The following is a 16,092-nucleotide window of genomic DNA, read 5'->3' as shown; positions in this document are numbered from 1 at the left end:
GCCCGGCCAGTACCCATGAGCCTCTCTGCCTGGTTCCTAAGACCCAAAATGGAAGCTGCCTGGTGGCGTACAGGGAGCAGTCATATGGATCGGCCAGCTGTTAGCTTTGGGGATAGAGGGAAGCTAGAAGCGAGGAGGGTGTGCTCACCTCATGAGGGTGTGGGGAAGATGAGAGGCCATCTTCCCTCATGCTTCCTGATGTATTTATGCCCTTTCTTTTCTTGATGTCACCCTGTACATAGTACAACTAGACCTCTGGATCTGGGTTGGAAGGGCAAATGGCTTCTGCATACACGTAAGGGGCCAGGAATCCACAGCAGGAGATGTGAGGGGAACCATTGGCAAGGACAGTGAATTAGGGGACCCAAGTGACCCCAGATAAGCCCGTACAGTAGAGCTGGAAACAGAAGGACACAGGGCTCCCTGCTCTGCAGTTGTGTATTACTTGACAGAGCACAGTGCTGGTGTAAGGCCCCTGGTGGATCTCCATAGACTTGGGTCTTAGTTAGGGTCTTACTGCTTGTGAACAGACACCAAGACCAAGGCAAGTCTTATAAAGGACAACATTTAATTGGGGTTGGCTTACAGGTTCAGAGGTTCAGTCCATTATCATCAAGATGGGAGCATGGTAGCTTCTAGGCAGACACAGCGCAGGAGGAGCTGAGAGTTCTACAACTTCATCTGAAAGCTGCTAGGAAAAGACTGGCTTCTAGGCAGCTAGGATGAGGATCTTAAGCCCACATCCACAGTGACACACCTACTCTGACAAGGCCACGCCCACCCTAACAAGGCCACACCCAGCACAACGAGGCCACACCCTCTAATAGTGCCACTCCCTGGGCCCAGCATATGCAAACCATCATAACTGGCGTAGGAGATCTCCTACGCCTCTTCCAAAGAGAGGCACAGCCAATGGAGCATCTGGGGATGCATCACAATGTCTTCCTCAGGTACTGGTTCCCCGTGACTTAGACAGATTCCTTTGTACCTTCAGGTTCACGTGTTGGTTACCAAAACAATGTCCCGGACGCCATGCTCACCATCACTGCTCCAAGGCCCCTTTGTCCTTTAGGAAGCACAGAATACCAGGAGCATCCATTTGATTGACAGGGTTAGGTTTGTCTCCTGCTGTGGCTGACTGGCAGTACAGAAGGTCCTTGGGCATTGGGGGAGAAGCCCCCCCAAAGAGGGCAGATTAAGTACCTCTGGGGCTGGAAAACTCAGCAATATAGAGCACTGGCTGCCCTTCCAGAGGTCCTGGATTCGATTCCCAGCACTCACACGGTGATTCGCAACTACACATTCCAAGGGATCTAAGCCCTTCTTCTTGCCTCCGTGGTCACCACAGCACACAGACACACATGCAGGCAAAACACTCATACAATAATGAGATACAAATGGTGAAGAGGAGGGAGGAGAAGAGTGCGTACCTCTGTCTTTTGGGTGTTTGACTTCAGAAAAGGCAGGCAACGCGTTCTGGAGTCAGATCAGATAGGAGCTAAAGAGTGGGGATGGGGGCGGGGAGGCAGGGAGGTAAGGTTAGAGTCATCCTAGGAACACTAGTGTATGCAGAGGCCGTTTGGGCCTTGGGTGTAGAGGCCGGGGCAGCCGGATTGCCTTCAGGTTAAGGTTAATGGGGCATTTGGATCCCATCTGGAGACCTCATCAGTACGGTGCCATCGTTTGGACCAAATTGTTCAAATCATGCTTGGAAAGAGACTACCTTCGGTTTTTAGAAGCATAAAAGTCCTATCTCACAGAAAGCTGCTCCCTGAAGGCCAATGCGGGTAACCACCAGCTTTATACCTACTAGGGCGGGGGCAGCCCGGCTGTGATCTCAGGACCTAGCCTAAGTGTACACAGGTTGTGTGGTTCAGGTGTGTGCATGTCTGTGATGGATGAGTGTGGACACCGTGTTGGGGGTGTGGGGGAAGGGGATAGGCTGTCCCTATGGTGTCTGTGGCAATCTGTAGGCACATGTGGGGGGAGGGGGGAATAGGCTGCCCCTATGGCGTGTATGACAACTGGCAGGCACATACGAGTGCACTCGGTGTGTTCACGTATAGACGAGAATGTCCCCAAACCCATGCTGACAGTCCCAATAGGCTGGAAGGCTGTTAGCATTTATATTTTGTCCGCTCCTTTCTCCCCCCACCCCCCGCCCCCAGGCTGAGTTATTTATTTAAGAAGAAACAAATCTTCAGCCTCTCTTCACTTTATTTGTATTCCTTTTCCTTGGCTCTGCTACCTGTCTCCCTAGGGAAGGTATGGTCATCCTGCTTCCCCTACCATTTTCAGGTTCTACCAGCTCCAGGCCCTGAGGCTCAGGGATCCACACACACTTGCCTCTTAGCAGATGACCTCAGACTGCCTGGCTCCCCTGGGAGTCTGGCTGGGGTTTATGGTCCAGCCCTTGAGAGCTTTTGTCTTCTGACAATCTGCCTGTCCCAGGAAGAGTGGGTGGAGCCCGGTGGCTTTTGCGCCCACCCAGAGGCCTTATGGACAATTCTTCCCTGAGGCCCTGGAAGTTCTCTTGGCCCCCATAGCCTCTCTTCCCCCCCACCCAAAACAGCAAAGCACTCCCTGCTGTCCCCCCTAGGGGTGCCTAGGTCACAGGCATAGATTCCATTCTACCTGGGGACAGCCTGTTCCTCCGAAATCTACAATGGTTCTCCACCAACAAAGATGCTAATAGCATACTGTCAAGACTTACGTCTCCCTTTCCTTCCTTGTGGGTAGGTTTTCTAGCTGCCACTTATTGGGCGACTTCTGTCTGCTGAGCCCCCTGGAGTGCCAGTCAGCAGACACTGGCCCGCAGGACAGTATCCATCCCCCGTGGTAGTGGCGGGTTCTGGTAGGGCAGATGCTGGGGACAAGATTCCTTCCAGACTGACATGCATGCACACGAAAATGGATAAAGGGGGAGAAAGAGGAAGGACTGATTTGTCCGTAGGCAAAGGAATGTATGTAGTCTTGACTTCTAAGAGAAGAAGCTATCCAGCCCCGACCTGGCTGTGTAAAGCCAAGACCCTAAAGCAGCTGCCTGTCGTGTCAGGGGAAGTGTGAGGGGGCCTTCTAGACCTGGTCATACACACCCCATCTGTTGTGTTTTTCTCCTGTGAACCGTACGGAGGGAATTTGCACCACCTTAAGCGTTCGTTCCACTGGTAGCCATCTCGGGGACCCGTCTGCAGCTTTGAGCAGCTTCCAGTTCCTGGGGGTTCAGCAGGAGGCGAGGTTCCACCTTGGAGTGGAAGCAGCATTAAGACATCGTTTGCTCGACAGTAACCCCAACTCCAGCCTAGGTAGATAAGTGTAGTAATGAGCAGGCACCCGGGCATTCACTACCCCCTTGGTGATGTCATTTGGGGCCCCTGGAGGTCCACCTCTGTCCCCAAGGGGCAGAACTCTGTCTGATGAGCTGTAGGAGCTTGGCTTTGTACAGGAAGAGCTCTGCTCCACACCTGCTCTTCTGTCTGTCCACCGGAGGCGGACTGACCTTTCCCGCTGAGTCACCTCCTTCTGCTCTCCTGTGTCGTCATCGTCCTGTAGGGGACTGGTTCCTCCACAGCTTCGAGCTTCCCTCCGTGTGCCTCCCTGTGTTCCTGGGCCCCCTTTTCCCTTTGGGATGATTCTCAGCCCTCTGGGGTGACAGCTGACAGCCAACCTCCTCTACTTAATGATTCAGTCTCTGAGCGGCAGGCTTCCTGGCTCTAGCTTCCGCTTCTCCCTGCCTCACTTAAACAAGGCTCCGGGGACGCCTCGTCCAAATTAAGGTGGCACCTGTGTCAGGTAGGGATGTCCAAGTGTCCCGTCTGTGAAAAACAGTTAAGACAGTGCAGAGGGCGTTCTCTTGGGCTCCAGCCTTCTCAGACCTGGGGGTTTGGGTGCTTGCCGGAGCCTGGGGAAAGCCAGGGAAGTTCCCCCACCTGTCCCTGGCTTCTGAGGTCTCTTTGGACATTATGCACAGGGACTGGAACATGACACTTGCCTGTCTCCATAGGGTGGGCTCTTATCTGACACCACACCAAACATGGCGTCTCAGCCGGCACCGTTATCTCTGAACCGGTCGCCCTTATTTATCATTTATAAAACATTTCCACAGGATGCTTGGAAGCTGTGGTACTCTGGCTTGTTTCAGATGTGCATCTCCCCCCTGTTCCCCCATGCTCCTTCCAAAGATCCAGGTAGAAGGGACTTCCCTAGACATTTGATGGGACCGTATGACAATAAGCCCTTTCAATTGTCCAGTAAACCAATCAACATCCCATTGATTATAGTGTTTAATCCTAAAGTAATTGTTCATAGCTCGTGTACAAATTATTTGTGTCTATGTAAATACGTAAGGGGTAAGTAAAAAACCTTGCCTAGACAATGCTGAGCTGATTGCCCGTTGGCACAGGCACATGTGTATCCTGTTGGGAAAGGCAGAGGCCATTTGGACATACGCTCTGAGAACCTTAAGCAGGATGCATGTGCCGTGATCATGGATATAAGGCGTGAGGTCAGTCTGGGAAACCGGCACAACATAAAGCAGGCACCAAGTCTGCTTCTAGCCTAAAATGTCGCTGAGTCCTTCACGCCGCACCGTGGGAGACTGTGCCCCAGCAGTTCAGTGTTGGGGTCAAGTAAAGCACGCAACAGTCGGAAAATGATCCCAATCTGCGTTTTGCAGGATACAAGACCCTTTTGAAAGGGATCTCTGGGAAGTTCAACAGTGGAGAGCTGGTGGCCATCATGGGTCCTTCTGGAGCTGGGAAGTCCACACTCATGAATATTCTGGCGGGATACAGGTGAGCAGATGCCAGCGGAGAAAGCTGGGCGAGGGACGGGGCTGCTTCAGTGCGGTCCCTGGGAATGTTCTGTCAGCCGTTGGCTACCAGAAGTTCTGCTCACATGGGCTCCTGGGAAACCACGTGTGTGGATGAGTACATTTGTGCTTGCATGCCTGTGTGTGTGTGTGTGTGGTGTGTTTGTGTGTGTGTCTGTGTGTATCTGTGTTTGTGTGTGTGCTTATGTGCATATGTGTGTGTTTGTGTGTGTTTATGTATGTCTGTGTGTGTTATGTGTGTGTTTGTGTGTGTGTCTGTGTGTGTGTCTGTGTTTATGTGTGTGTTTATGTGTATGTGTGTGTGCTTGTATGTGTTTATGTGTGTGTTGTGTGTGTTTGTGTTTGTGTGTGTGTCTGTATATTTGTATGTGTGTGTCTGTGTGTGTATCTGTGTTTGTATGTGTGTTTATGTGTATGTGTGTGTGCTTGTGTGTTTATGTGTCTGTGTGTATTGTGTGTGTTTGTGTGTTGTATTGTGTGTCTGTCTCTCTGTGTATGTGTGTGTCTGTATGTGTATCTGTGTTTGTATGTGTGTGTTTGTGTGTTTGTGTGTGTTTGTGTGTCTTTGTGTGTGTTGTGTGTTTGTGTGTGTGTGTGTTTGTGTGTCTGTGTGTGTGTGTGTGTGTGTGTGTGTGTGTGTGTGTGTGTGTGTGTGTGTGTGTGTGTGTGTGTGTGTGTGTGTGTGTGTGTGTGTGTGTGTCTGTATGTGTGTGTGTGTGTGTGTGTTGTGTGTGTGTGTGTGTGTGTATGTGTGTGTGTGTGTGTGTGTGTGTGTGTGTGTGTGTGCTTGTGTGTGTGTTGTATGCTTGCATCCAGAGCTTAAGAATCCATGAAGGAAAAAGCCCAGAGAAACAATACTGAAAGTCTGCATCTGCTGAAGGCCTCACATGCATAGGGTATGGAGAAGAGACTGTAGGCAGGTGGACAAGGCAGCTTCCCAATACCTGGACAGCAAAATGTACCAAGGTCAAGATCTGGTCAGAAGCAATAGTCAGAAGACAGAGAGCCAATAGGACAGCACAATGGACAGACAGATGAGAAGGAGGCGCTGCTATGTCCAAGGCTTGCCCTTTCCATGGTTGTTCAGGTCTTAGGGATATCACCACCTCCAAGGTCATGCCAAGGTCACTCATCTATGACTGATTCTGAGGTGCTTAAGACAGGCTCTCTAAAATCCTGTTCTCACAGGTTTCCCTTGGTAACTAGAGCAAGGAGTAGCCTCAGCAACAATCCATAGCTCGCCGTGATCAGAAAGAGTTAAAATCCCATTCTCAACTATTCGAACCTGACTGGCACACATCTTTCAAAAGAGAAATCTGATGCCACCATTGTTACCCTGGCCATGCATCGGTGTTTCCGCACTCTGTGCCTGTTAACTGTCTTGGCTAACAGACTGGCTGGAGCGATGTGGAGAGGCCTTCAAGGGACCCTTGTTTTCCTTAATAATGTCCTCAGAGGACAAAGACGAGACTGTTGACGACACATTGTAATGGTTCTGTTCCATTAGTGGTTGTTATTAATATCTTGCCATGCTTAATTTATAAATTGCACACACACACACACACACAGAGAGAGAGAGAGAGAGAGAGAGAGAGAGAGAGAGAGAGAGAGAGAGAGAGAGAGAGAGAGAGAGAGAGAGAGAGAGAATGAGCACTCACATGGAAATCATGGTCCCACTCCTCATGGTTTCAGTATCTGCCTAGGACACATGTCAGTTACTGTCCTGTTGCTATGGCCAAATCCGTGTAGCAGAAGCAACTTAAGGGAGGAAGGGTCTGTTTTGGCTTACAGTCTCAGAGGGAACAGTCTTGGGAAGGTAGGCGTGGCAGATGAAGCAACTGGGTTTGTCCCTTAAGTGAAGGCTTCTCACGTCCTGGAACTGCCCAGGAAGCAGATAGAGCAGAGCCAGAAGCAGAGCGAGGGTTCAATCTTTAAAGGCCTGACCTCAGCGACCCTCCTCTACTGCCCAGGCCCCACAGCCTCCCATATCAGAACCACAATCTGAGGATGGAGTGTTCAAGCACACCCTGTGGGAGACATTTCGGGTGCAAGCTAGAACATGGTATAGTTCCTGAGACTAATGAAGGACACCTGTGATAGTAATGATTTCAATTACTGGGGGGAGGGAGAGAGAGAGAGATTTCACCCATCCATTAGAGTGCTGAATTGTTTCCTAATATCAGAAATTATGATTGTTTTTGTAAAGTCGTCACTCTAAGCTCCTCTTTATGACATTCCCATTTAAAGATCAAAGCCAACTTCTCAACTCCCAGAGTCCAGACAGGGAGGAAGCACACTGGGATGGTTTCTTGGGGCTGGCTGGTTTCCAGACTACCACAGCAGTTCCTAGAAGACCACGGGTACTTGTGTATCCCAGAGATGTGGAGTCAGCCCTGCCAGGCTGGGTGCCCAGGGAAAGCCAAGGGAGCTGCCCATTGTCTGGGAGCAAAGTAGGACCCACTACAAAGCCCTGGGCCTTGGCCGTGGGCCGTGGGTACACTTGTGGTCCTGGTGCACTTGGTGTAGTCTAGGTTGCAGGTAAGAGTAGCCGTTGGTATACACCTTTGCCCCATGGCTGTACTGAGGGACATCCCCAGGCATCTTTGGTAGGCAAAGAAAAGCCATTTCCGAGTGGTCTGATAAATATGCCATTTGGGAGAAGGCCTGGTGTGTGGCTTATCTCCCTGCTGATCACTTGTTTCCGGCAGAGTACCAGTTGGGTACTCTGGATCTCTTGGTCCCTCTGCTCCATCCTGTTGCCATGGTGAATGGTTCTACTGGGAGGAGTCTAGGACGGAGGGAGGCCCCCTCTCTTGTTTGCTTCTCCAGACCACCTGAAGGTGAGGTGCTGAAGGACCTGGCTGATGACCAACTTTCTTCTCTCCTTGGCAGGGAGACGGGCATGAAGGGGGCAGTCCTTATCAATGGTATGCCCCGCGACCTGCGCTGCTTCCGGAAGGTCTCGTGCTACATCATGCAGGATGACATGTTGCTGCCTCACCTCACTGTCCAGGAGGCCATGATGGTGAGCCACCCTGTCCCCGGCACTACCCAGACCTGCCACACACGGCCACATCTGTCCGGTCCCTTCTCTCTAGCAGTTTCAACCCTGGTCTTGCTGCCTGCCCAGTGTTCTAATAGATCTCGTTTGGCAAAGTCTCAAGCAAGCCCCTGAGGTCATTGGTCACTAAGCTGAATGACTGTTTCCATGTTAACCGCTTTCATATTTTCCCTATGGGCTAAGCACCAAAAGCAACCCTGGGGAGGAAAGGGTTTATTTCTCCTTACAGTTGTACTCCATCACCCGGGGAATTTGGGGCAGGAACTAAAGCAGGGCCATAAAGGAATGTTCCTCTTTTTTTTTTTTTTTAAGATTTTTTTTATTTATTCATTTATTATATATAAGTACACTGTAGCTGTCTTCAGATATATCAGAAGAGGGCATCGGATCTCTTTACAGATGGTTGTGAGCCACCATGTGGTTGCTGGGAATTGAACTCAGGACCTCTGGAAGAGTAGTCAGTGCTCTAACCACTGAGCCACCTCTCCAGCCCTGGAATGTTCCTCTTACTAGTTTGCTTCTCACAGCTTTCTCAGCCTCTTATAGCACCTAGGACCACCAGCCCCAGGGCGGGGGTGAGGGCATGAGGGGTAGAGGGTAAGGGGATGCGGGGGATGGGAGGGTGGGTGGGAGGGGGGAATGGCGCTTACCCACAGGTCAATCAGACTGAACCTTTTATTCAGTTGAGGTGTTCCCTCTTTCTGAATGGCTCTCATCTGCGTCAAGTTGACCTAGCCTAGTAGGCACACCCCTCTATCTCTGTCCTTGGATCATTCTGTCTTTAATGGAGTGACCATTCTCTGACATCTTCATTAGACATTTCTGTCTGCCAGGTAAAAGACAGAGTCAGCCATTGCCAGGTACCACAAGGCCTAGGCTGTCCAGGCTCTAGGGAGCCTCTAAGAGGAAGCCATGAGGCAGGGCTAGAGGTCTGCCAAAGCAGTTCGGGGACTCTGGGGCGGAGCCTTGGCTCTGGAGTCTCTGAGTTTCCCGTCTAAACTCTATGGGCCTTCCATGATGTTGCCTTAGCCCCTGGGCTGTGGCTTCCTCATCTGTGAGACTCTCCTGGTGTTGCTGGAATAGTGGATGAGCATCGCAGGGGAGAGTGGGGGAGGACCTGGACCTTGGGGCACATCAGCGCTGTCCTTACAGGTCTGCCCTGATTACATTCACTTTCCCATGTCTTCTCCTTGTATCTTCACATGAGACTCCAGTGCATAAGTCCAGGAGGAGTTTAAAAATACTTTTCCCGCCAGGGCCATGCAAGTGACCAGATGGAGCCTATGTCATGGGTTTTCCAGAAAAGCCAGGCTGTCCTCTCTGCAGAGACCATGTCCACACCAATGCAGGAACTCTGGGCCTCTAGTGCCATTTATTTTTTAAAGGCCTACCCCACCGTCAGTGACAACCCATGTGATCTCATTGTCGGTAGAAGAAGCCTCTAGGGTGCCTCTCATTAATGGGTGAGATTAAAAACTAACACAGCTCTGGTTGGTAGCCTCTGCTCAGGTCACGGCTCAATTCGTGCCTAGCTGGCGCTGTTTCTCTGCTTTCCTGACACTGCATAGAATCTCGGTAGGATAGGTCTCCCCTGGTCCTGATGAAAATTTTGCAAGAGGCTCTGCACTTTGGTAACAGATGGGATATTGGCAGTCTTACACGGAGAGGTCTTGCCCTTGTGTTCACAACTTGAACTGGGCAAAGCCCAGACAGTGGCCACTACAGAGCACTCTGTGTGACTCCAGGGAAGTCACAGATCAATAAAGAAAAGTGGGTTAGGGTTTCATATCTGAGATCCGTTCTTCCACCTGCTTTGTGGGGAAGGAGTAGGGGAGGGCCCTCAGGGTTACAACTCATTCTTCTGCCCTACTACAAGATAAGAGGACACCTGTCCACCTCCCAGTCTCCTTGAACAGTGGCTTCCGGGGAGATCTGCTTGCTTACTTGGTCTCTAGTGGAGCGTTGGTGAGCTTAGAGGATACAAAAGGATTTGTACACAGACGGGGCCAGGCAGCCTACTGAGAAGGTTTTCCTCACCTCAGGGCTCGTTCTTCCTGTGCTTGTCTACTCCCGTGAGTCCCTGAGTGACCCTCTGTTTTGGGTGACCCGGTCGTAATGCTTGGTGAGGCACTAGTGGACCATGTGGTCGCTTTGACTCTCCAGCTCCTTCCCTGTCCTTTTCAGTGGCGATGGTGTCTCCTCAGGGTCTTGCTGTGAAATACATCTGTTTTCATAATCACATAATCAGTTCAGGGCTTGCACAGCCCCTTTGGGGATGTTCCTCTCTAACCTTTACCCTTCGAGGTCCTGTTTCCCATGGGCCCTGCTTCCTGGCCGCTGGCTACCAACCTATGGCAGTTGGACATTTTTTTTTTTTTTTTTGGAGCTGGGGACCGAACCCAGGGCCTCTACCACTGAACTAAATCCCCAACCCACAGTTGGACATTTTAATGTGCGTCTTTGGCCTCCCACCCATCCTGCCTCATTCTCGCAACACTCAGTGTCATGAGATGGGCAGCTGGCCTTGTAGAGGTAATGCAGGCCTACTTTTGTCCCACTCTGAGGCCTAGAGCCTCTTCAGTCCCCTCCCCCGCCTCTCAGTCTCAGACCTAACCCCTTCAGCAAGTTCGCTAACTAATGAGGTAGGTTTTAAATGCATTGTCGTGCTGGTTCAGGAAGCTGAGGCCCAGCCGTGCCCAAGTACAGAGTCAGGTATAATCTAATCAGGTCTGAACCTGGGATAGGTGAGTCTGTCTCAGGGTTTAACCAAGCAAGGCTGGGGACCCCACACTATATCCTGGTAAGCAAACCAGGAAGTTCATTCCACTGTCCCATGCCTGCCCAACTGTGGATCCTCCCAGCTTGACAACTTCAAGTCAGTAATGGTTTCTCACCCAATTGGTGGAGGTCACCTTCCAGGCCATTTTCAAACCCTACTGCCTAGGGTTTCCTTGTCTCTGTGCTGTGCACGTCTGGGTTATCTCCTGGGGATACCAGAGACAACCTGAAGCATAGCAGACCCATGTGGCTCTCCCTGGACACCCACCTCTATCAGGCCATGGATGAGGGAAGCAGAGACCTCTAGGGTCTCATGAATCCATCAAGGAGCTCGAAGTTGATGGGGCTGTGGTATGACTCTGGACTATAGTGTGGCTTTGACTATGGTGTGGCTCTGGATCATAGTGTGGCTTTGACTGTAGTGTGACTTTGGATCATTGTGTGGCTTTGACCATGGTTTGTCCATGGACCTTGTTTGGATCCTGTGAAACTCATACTTGCTGAAGCTGCTGGCCATGGTTTGAAGATGCTTTGCCCAGGGAGTGGCACTTTTAGAAGGTGTGGCCTTGTTGGAATAGGTGTAGTCTTGTTGGAGTAGGTGTGTCACTGTGGGTGTGGGTTTTAAGACCCTCATCCTAGCTGCCTAGAAGCCAGCTTCTCCTAGCAGCCTTCAGATGAGGATGTAGAACTCTCAGCTCCTCCTGCCCATGCCTGCCTGGATGCTGCCATGCTCCTGCCTTGATGATAACAGACTGAACCTCTGAACCTGTAAGGCAGCCCCAATTAAATGTTGTCCTTATGAGACTTGCCTTGGTGACAGCAGTAAAGCCCTGACTAAGACACAGCCTCACTGTTGTTCTTTTGCCCATAGGTGTCCGCGCATCTGAAGCTGCAAGAGAAGGATGAAGGCAGACGGGAGATGGTGAGTTTGCTGCTCCAAGCCACACGTGTTCCAGAGCATGATGCAAATACATGTGAACTGGTGGGGTGGGAGGGGGGGTGCTTGTTCCTTCCTTCCAGATATTTTTCTGTTGATTTTCTTTGCCTCCCTTTGAGCATGTGTGGTGGGGGAGAGGGCATCAGAACATGTGTAGCAAGGCGCCTACAGTTGTTGGAGTCCAGGAGACATGGCTCTGGGGTTAGACTGATATCTAGACACTAGCGGTCTGCAGCCTTGGCCCCTCCCGCCACCCCAATAGCCAGAAGATGCAAACCTCAGGGCCTGGCCAGGGGGGCTCCACCCCCTCGGGTATTTAATATATTTTAGATTAAACTATTCTTTTTTTAAAAAAGAAACACTGACAATGGGGATGGTTAGTCATTGGTTTAAAAATAACTCCCCTCCACCCACATACCTTTGCAAGGAGAAATTGGGCTCTCGTGTCTTATTAACCAGCCATTTATAAAAAAATAAAATAAAATAAAATAGAATAAAAACATCTCAGCCTATCTGAGACGTCTTCTCCTCCCTTTTGCCAGTCTCCCTGGCTCCCTGAGCCCTCAAGGAGCAGAGAAGGAAATGAGCAGGAACCTGCAGGAGCTTCAAGAGTTCCCGGGGAAGGGGGGTGGCAGGCGCAAGGGGTGGTGGTGCTGGTGGTGGTGGCAAATGTCTCTCAGTCCATATTCACTGGTCACCTGGGGAAGCTCAGTTTGCCCCCTCCTTGCTGTCTCTAGGGCTGCCGAGATGCTCTGCAGAAGGGAAACGCCACAGAAGGCCCCCTTACACGATGCTCTCCGTGCCTTCTGACACCTTCCAAGGCCAGGCAGTGGGGGTAGCGCTGTTGGCCAGCAATCGGCAGTTGCCAGGGACAGTATTTGTTGCCCTTCTGTTCACAAATTCAGCCCCAACCCCTTCACTGCCTAAAATGGCTAAAACAATGTATACTGCAGTAGCTGGCTATGGAAAGGCAGCACCGGCTAGCCTGAGGGTCCTCCTCCTCCTCTCTCATGGTTTCTCTGGGGTTCCCTGCCAGTGAGGTATGCACTATGGAGACAAAGAACTCGTTTCTGAGGTGAAAACAGTTCCCTGGAACTACTAGAAACTGTTTCCCATGGAATTCTCTTATCCTGACACTGACGGGGAGATGCTGGACCATTTGTATCCAACACAAAGAAGAAAAGGAAACTACATGTGGCAGTAGAATGGGGCTCGTGACCTCATCTTGTAGGGTGAGCTTCAGGAGCCTCTGTGGTCCCCCGTCTTCTCTGAATCATGTGACTTAGAAAGACACTACCCCCCAAGTCTCCACTGACTCCCATCACCTCCGTTTCTCCTTCGAATGATGACAAGAAGAGACAAGGCTTAGGGGCCTGACCTCCCAAGATGATATTGCTACAATTCTAAGCTTCAGACTTAACGGGCTGTTTGCAGAGGTCACTGGGATGGCCCTGTTCCAATCTCGATTTGTTCTTACAAGAAGAGGAGGGTCAGGACATAAGCTTGTTCAGAAGGATTTCTGTTGAGGGTCCATGGAGAAGACACTATCTGCAAGCCGGAAGAGAGAGATCAGGAGGGCTGGGAGGACCAGTACCTCCTACACTTTGAGTCCAACCAACCAGCGTTCAGACTCTAAGGTGGCATTTCAAGTGTCTGTACCTTCAGTTTGGGATACTTTGCCATGGCAACCTGAGCTGACTTAAGTCAAGCGGCCATTGGGATGACAAAAGAAAGCTCTAGAAAGAAAGAAGGAAAGAGAAAACCAAGTGTCAGAACACGGTGTGCCAAGGTGAGCCTGAGATGACCTATACCAAAGAACAGGGTCCTTTGTCCTTTATCTGATGCCTGCCCCAGCACTCCCTGGCCCGGAGTTCCATCCTCACTGGCAAAGTGGAAAGCCGCCCATGCTGAACCTGGCCGAAGCCAGAAGCGAGTCCAGGGGGCGCTCTCTCCTTTGGAGCATCCTTGTGGCTCCTGGTGACTTACCAGACTGTGATAGCCTTGGGACCACCTCCCATCCCTGGTCTCTCCCCTCTGCCAGCCTCTCGGGTTCTACAGGGGCCCAAAGCACCATCCAACCTCTGTGATGCCTCGCCAGTATCTGACAGTTGCCACCAAGTAAAGTAATATTGGCTGTGCTGACTTCCCTCCTGGATATGGAAGAAGCTGGTCTCTCTGGAGGGTGAGCGGCTGGGAAAGGAGCTTTGTCTCTTAGGCTCAAACCAGAGACCCAAGGCCTGGGGCCAGCCACCGACTCTCGCAGTGTGGAGATGAGCAGACCAGAAGGGAGGGTCCTCCAGAGTAGAGCTGACCACACGGGTGCCAGCCTCTTTATCCCTGGCTCCTCTCAACCTCTCTAGATCACAGCCTACGTAACCCATGCTCGGGCCCCACCACCTTTCAGGCAGCATCGCCTGAAGAAGGCATTATCTTTCAGGTCTTCAAGTTGATAAGATCACTGTGAGTGTAGCATGGAGAGATGGAGGCAGGCTGTTCCTCCACAGCCATGGCTCTGTGGCCAGCCTTTTTCCATGTGGCTGGGGAAGCAGAATTCACTGGACTAAGGCCTCTGGGCAGGTGACCGCCGTGAGGCAGGCATTTGGCCTCCCATGCTATCTCTGCCTCTGATGCCTTTTGGCACTGTCTGTGTCTAACTTCTAGCTTCAGCACCCGTTCTGGGCGCTAGTCAGGGCTCCGGGAGCCCGCTGTGCTACTGGAATGGCATCTTTTAGAGAAGCCTGGAACCTTCTGGAAAAAGTCATAGTTCAGCCTCAGTCTGACAGGATTCTCACATGTGCCCCACCGCTGTCACTCCGCTCTAAGAAATTTCCCCTGGAGAGCTAAGCCCTAACCCATCCTCCAATCACAGCCCATGCCGAGTGTCACAGGAAGCCAACCGTGTAGGTTTGGAGGTTACCGCAGGCCTCTCAAGGACAGATTTGCAGCAGGACACTACCCCGACTCATTTCCCATCAGCCCCTGCAGCACCTGGGTGAATGCTGCGTATAGGGTGTGGAAGAACAATGGAATGGAATGTTCTAGTACATCATGGAGTATGCTGTTCATAGCCTGCTTTTGTTTCCCGGAAAAGGTGCCTTGACCCTGAGGAGCTCTCTGGTACAGCTGCTTCCTCAAGAGAGAGATCACCATGGGCAGTCTTGGGCTGCTGAGACCGTCCCTGGAGGGTGAGGCTCCAGAAGGACTTAGATTTCAAGTGACCATGGAGACTTTTGTTTTCCCATGTATTGTTCTGTTTGCTTGTTTAGGGGGAACAGAAATGAACTTGTGGAGTTGGTTTCTTTTCTTCCTTTTTTCTTTCTGACTACTTTTACACCCAAACTAACCTATATAGATAGTGTCGCTTCTAAGACCAGGCTGGAGAGAACGGGCCAGGCCCGATGGTTGTAGAAATACATCATGCAGGCAGAAAGACAGCCACCTTCTGGTGGACTCTTATTTTTCCGCTTCCCTGAAGAAGTCAGGGTGCATTTTGTATATGCAGTGCTCCTCGGAGGAAACCACCCCAGCCACCCCGCAGGATCAACTAGCCGTCTGGAAGAGCCCAGAAGCCTTGTACTGAGAAAGTCAGCAGCAAGAAGCAAAAATGCCTTAAAAGAAAGGGCCACCCATTGCAGCCCTGACTTTCTGGCCTTTCCTGGACAGCCCCACGAAAGCTGTTCCCAGGTTGACACCCATCTCTCAGAGCCGTGGCATCCCAGAAGGAGACGGTGGTGCTGGGTTGAGGGTAGAAGCAAGAAGAGGCAAGGGCGGGACTCGCACCCGAGTCCCCAGCCCCCACCAGCATCAGATTCTGAGAGGCTCTCCCACCAGCGTTTCACTTTGTACCGACCACGCATAAACAATTCAGAAGTCCAGAGTGGAAAGTTTCTCCTTTGTGCCGCCTTCTCCTCTTAGATGACCTCATCTCCCCAGAGAAGCCGCTGGCCAAGATCCTTCTGGTATGGCCACCAGAGCCTGGCTGCCTCAGAGCTGTCCTGCCTCTGGGCAAACTCTGGAAGGAATCACTGAGCGCTTTGGAGAGGAGCCGGGCAGGGATGTGGCAGCTGGATCAGCCTCTGCTTCCCAAGAGCCCGCTGACCCGTTTGTTTCCTCCAGCCAATACTAGGTCACTGTTGTGGGCCAATCAGAGGACTCTACATATCACCAACTGTATCTGTTTCTAGTCTTAGCCTTTATCTCAGGGTCCTGGGCATGGGGTGGCCACTGTGTCAGTTACAATACAGATCTGTTCACTGCCTTAATTCGTTTACGGTTTAAGGGACCTCGTGACATGGCTGGCTTGGGGTGTGTGTTAGGGAACTTGCAAGGGAACTGTTCCTATGTTTCATGTGAGATGAGAGACAGGGGTGGTAGCTCTCGGGGATGGGGTACTTACTATGTGCCTAGTGTTCCAACAAGGCACTTTGAGGTCGTCGCTGCGTGATGGTCAGTGACCATCGGTGCTGGCCGCAGACCTGATCATCC

At 51.4% G+C, this 16,092-nt stretch overlaps 1 protein-coding gene across 1 annotated transcript in view; it reads left to right on the top strand.

The window, feature by feature from the left end:
* Abcg1 (ATP binding cassette subfamily G member 1) overlaps nt 1-16,092 on the top strand; it is a 55,626-nt gene that overhangs the window by 27,964 nt on the left and 11,570 nt on the right. The window contains exons 3-5 of the mRNA XM_032888507.1: nt 4,676-4,793; nt 7,724-7,856; nt 11,542-11,592. Of these exons, the coding sequence (XP_032744398.1) occupies nt 4,676-4,793; nt 7,724-7,856; nt 11,542-11,592 (302 nt within the window). The remainder of the gene's footprint in view (nt 1-4,675; nt 4,794-7,723; nt 7,857-11,541; nt 11,593-16,092) is intronic.

The sequence above is a fragment of the Rattus rattus genome, chromosome 18 (genome assembly GCF_011064425.1).
Source record: "Rattus rattus isolate New Zealand chromosome 18, Rrattus_CSIRO_v1, whole genome shotgun sequence".
NCBI lineage: Eukaryota > Metazoa > Chordata > Mammalia > Rodentia > Muridae > Rattus > Rattus rattus.
The sequence above is the reverse complement of the archived record's forward strand: the minus strand, read 5'-3'. Positions and strand labels throughout refer to the sequence as shown.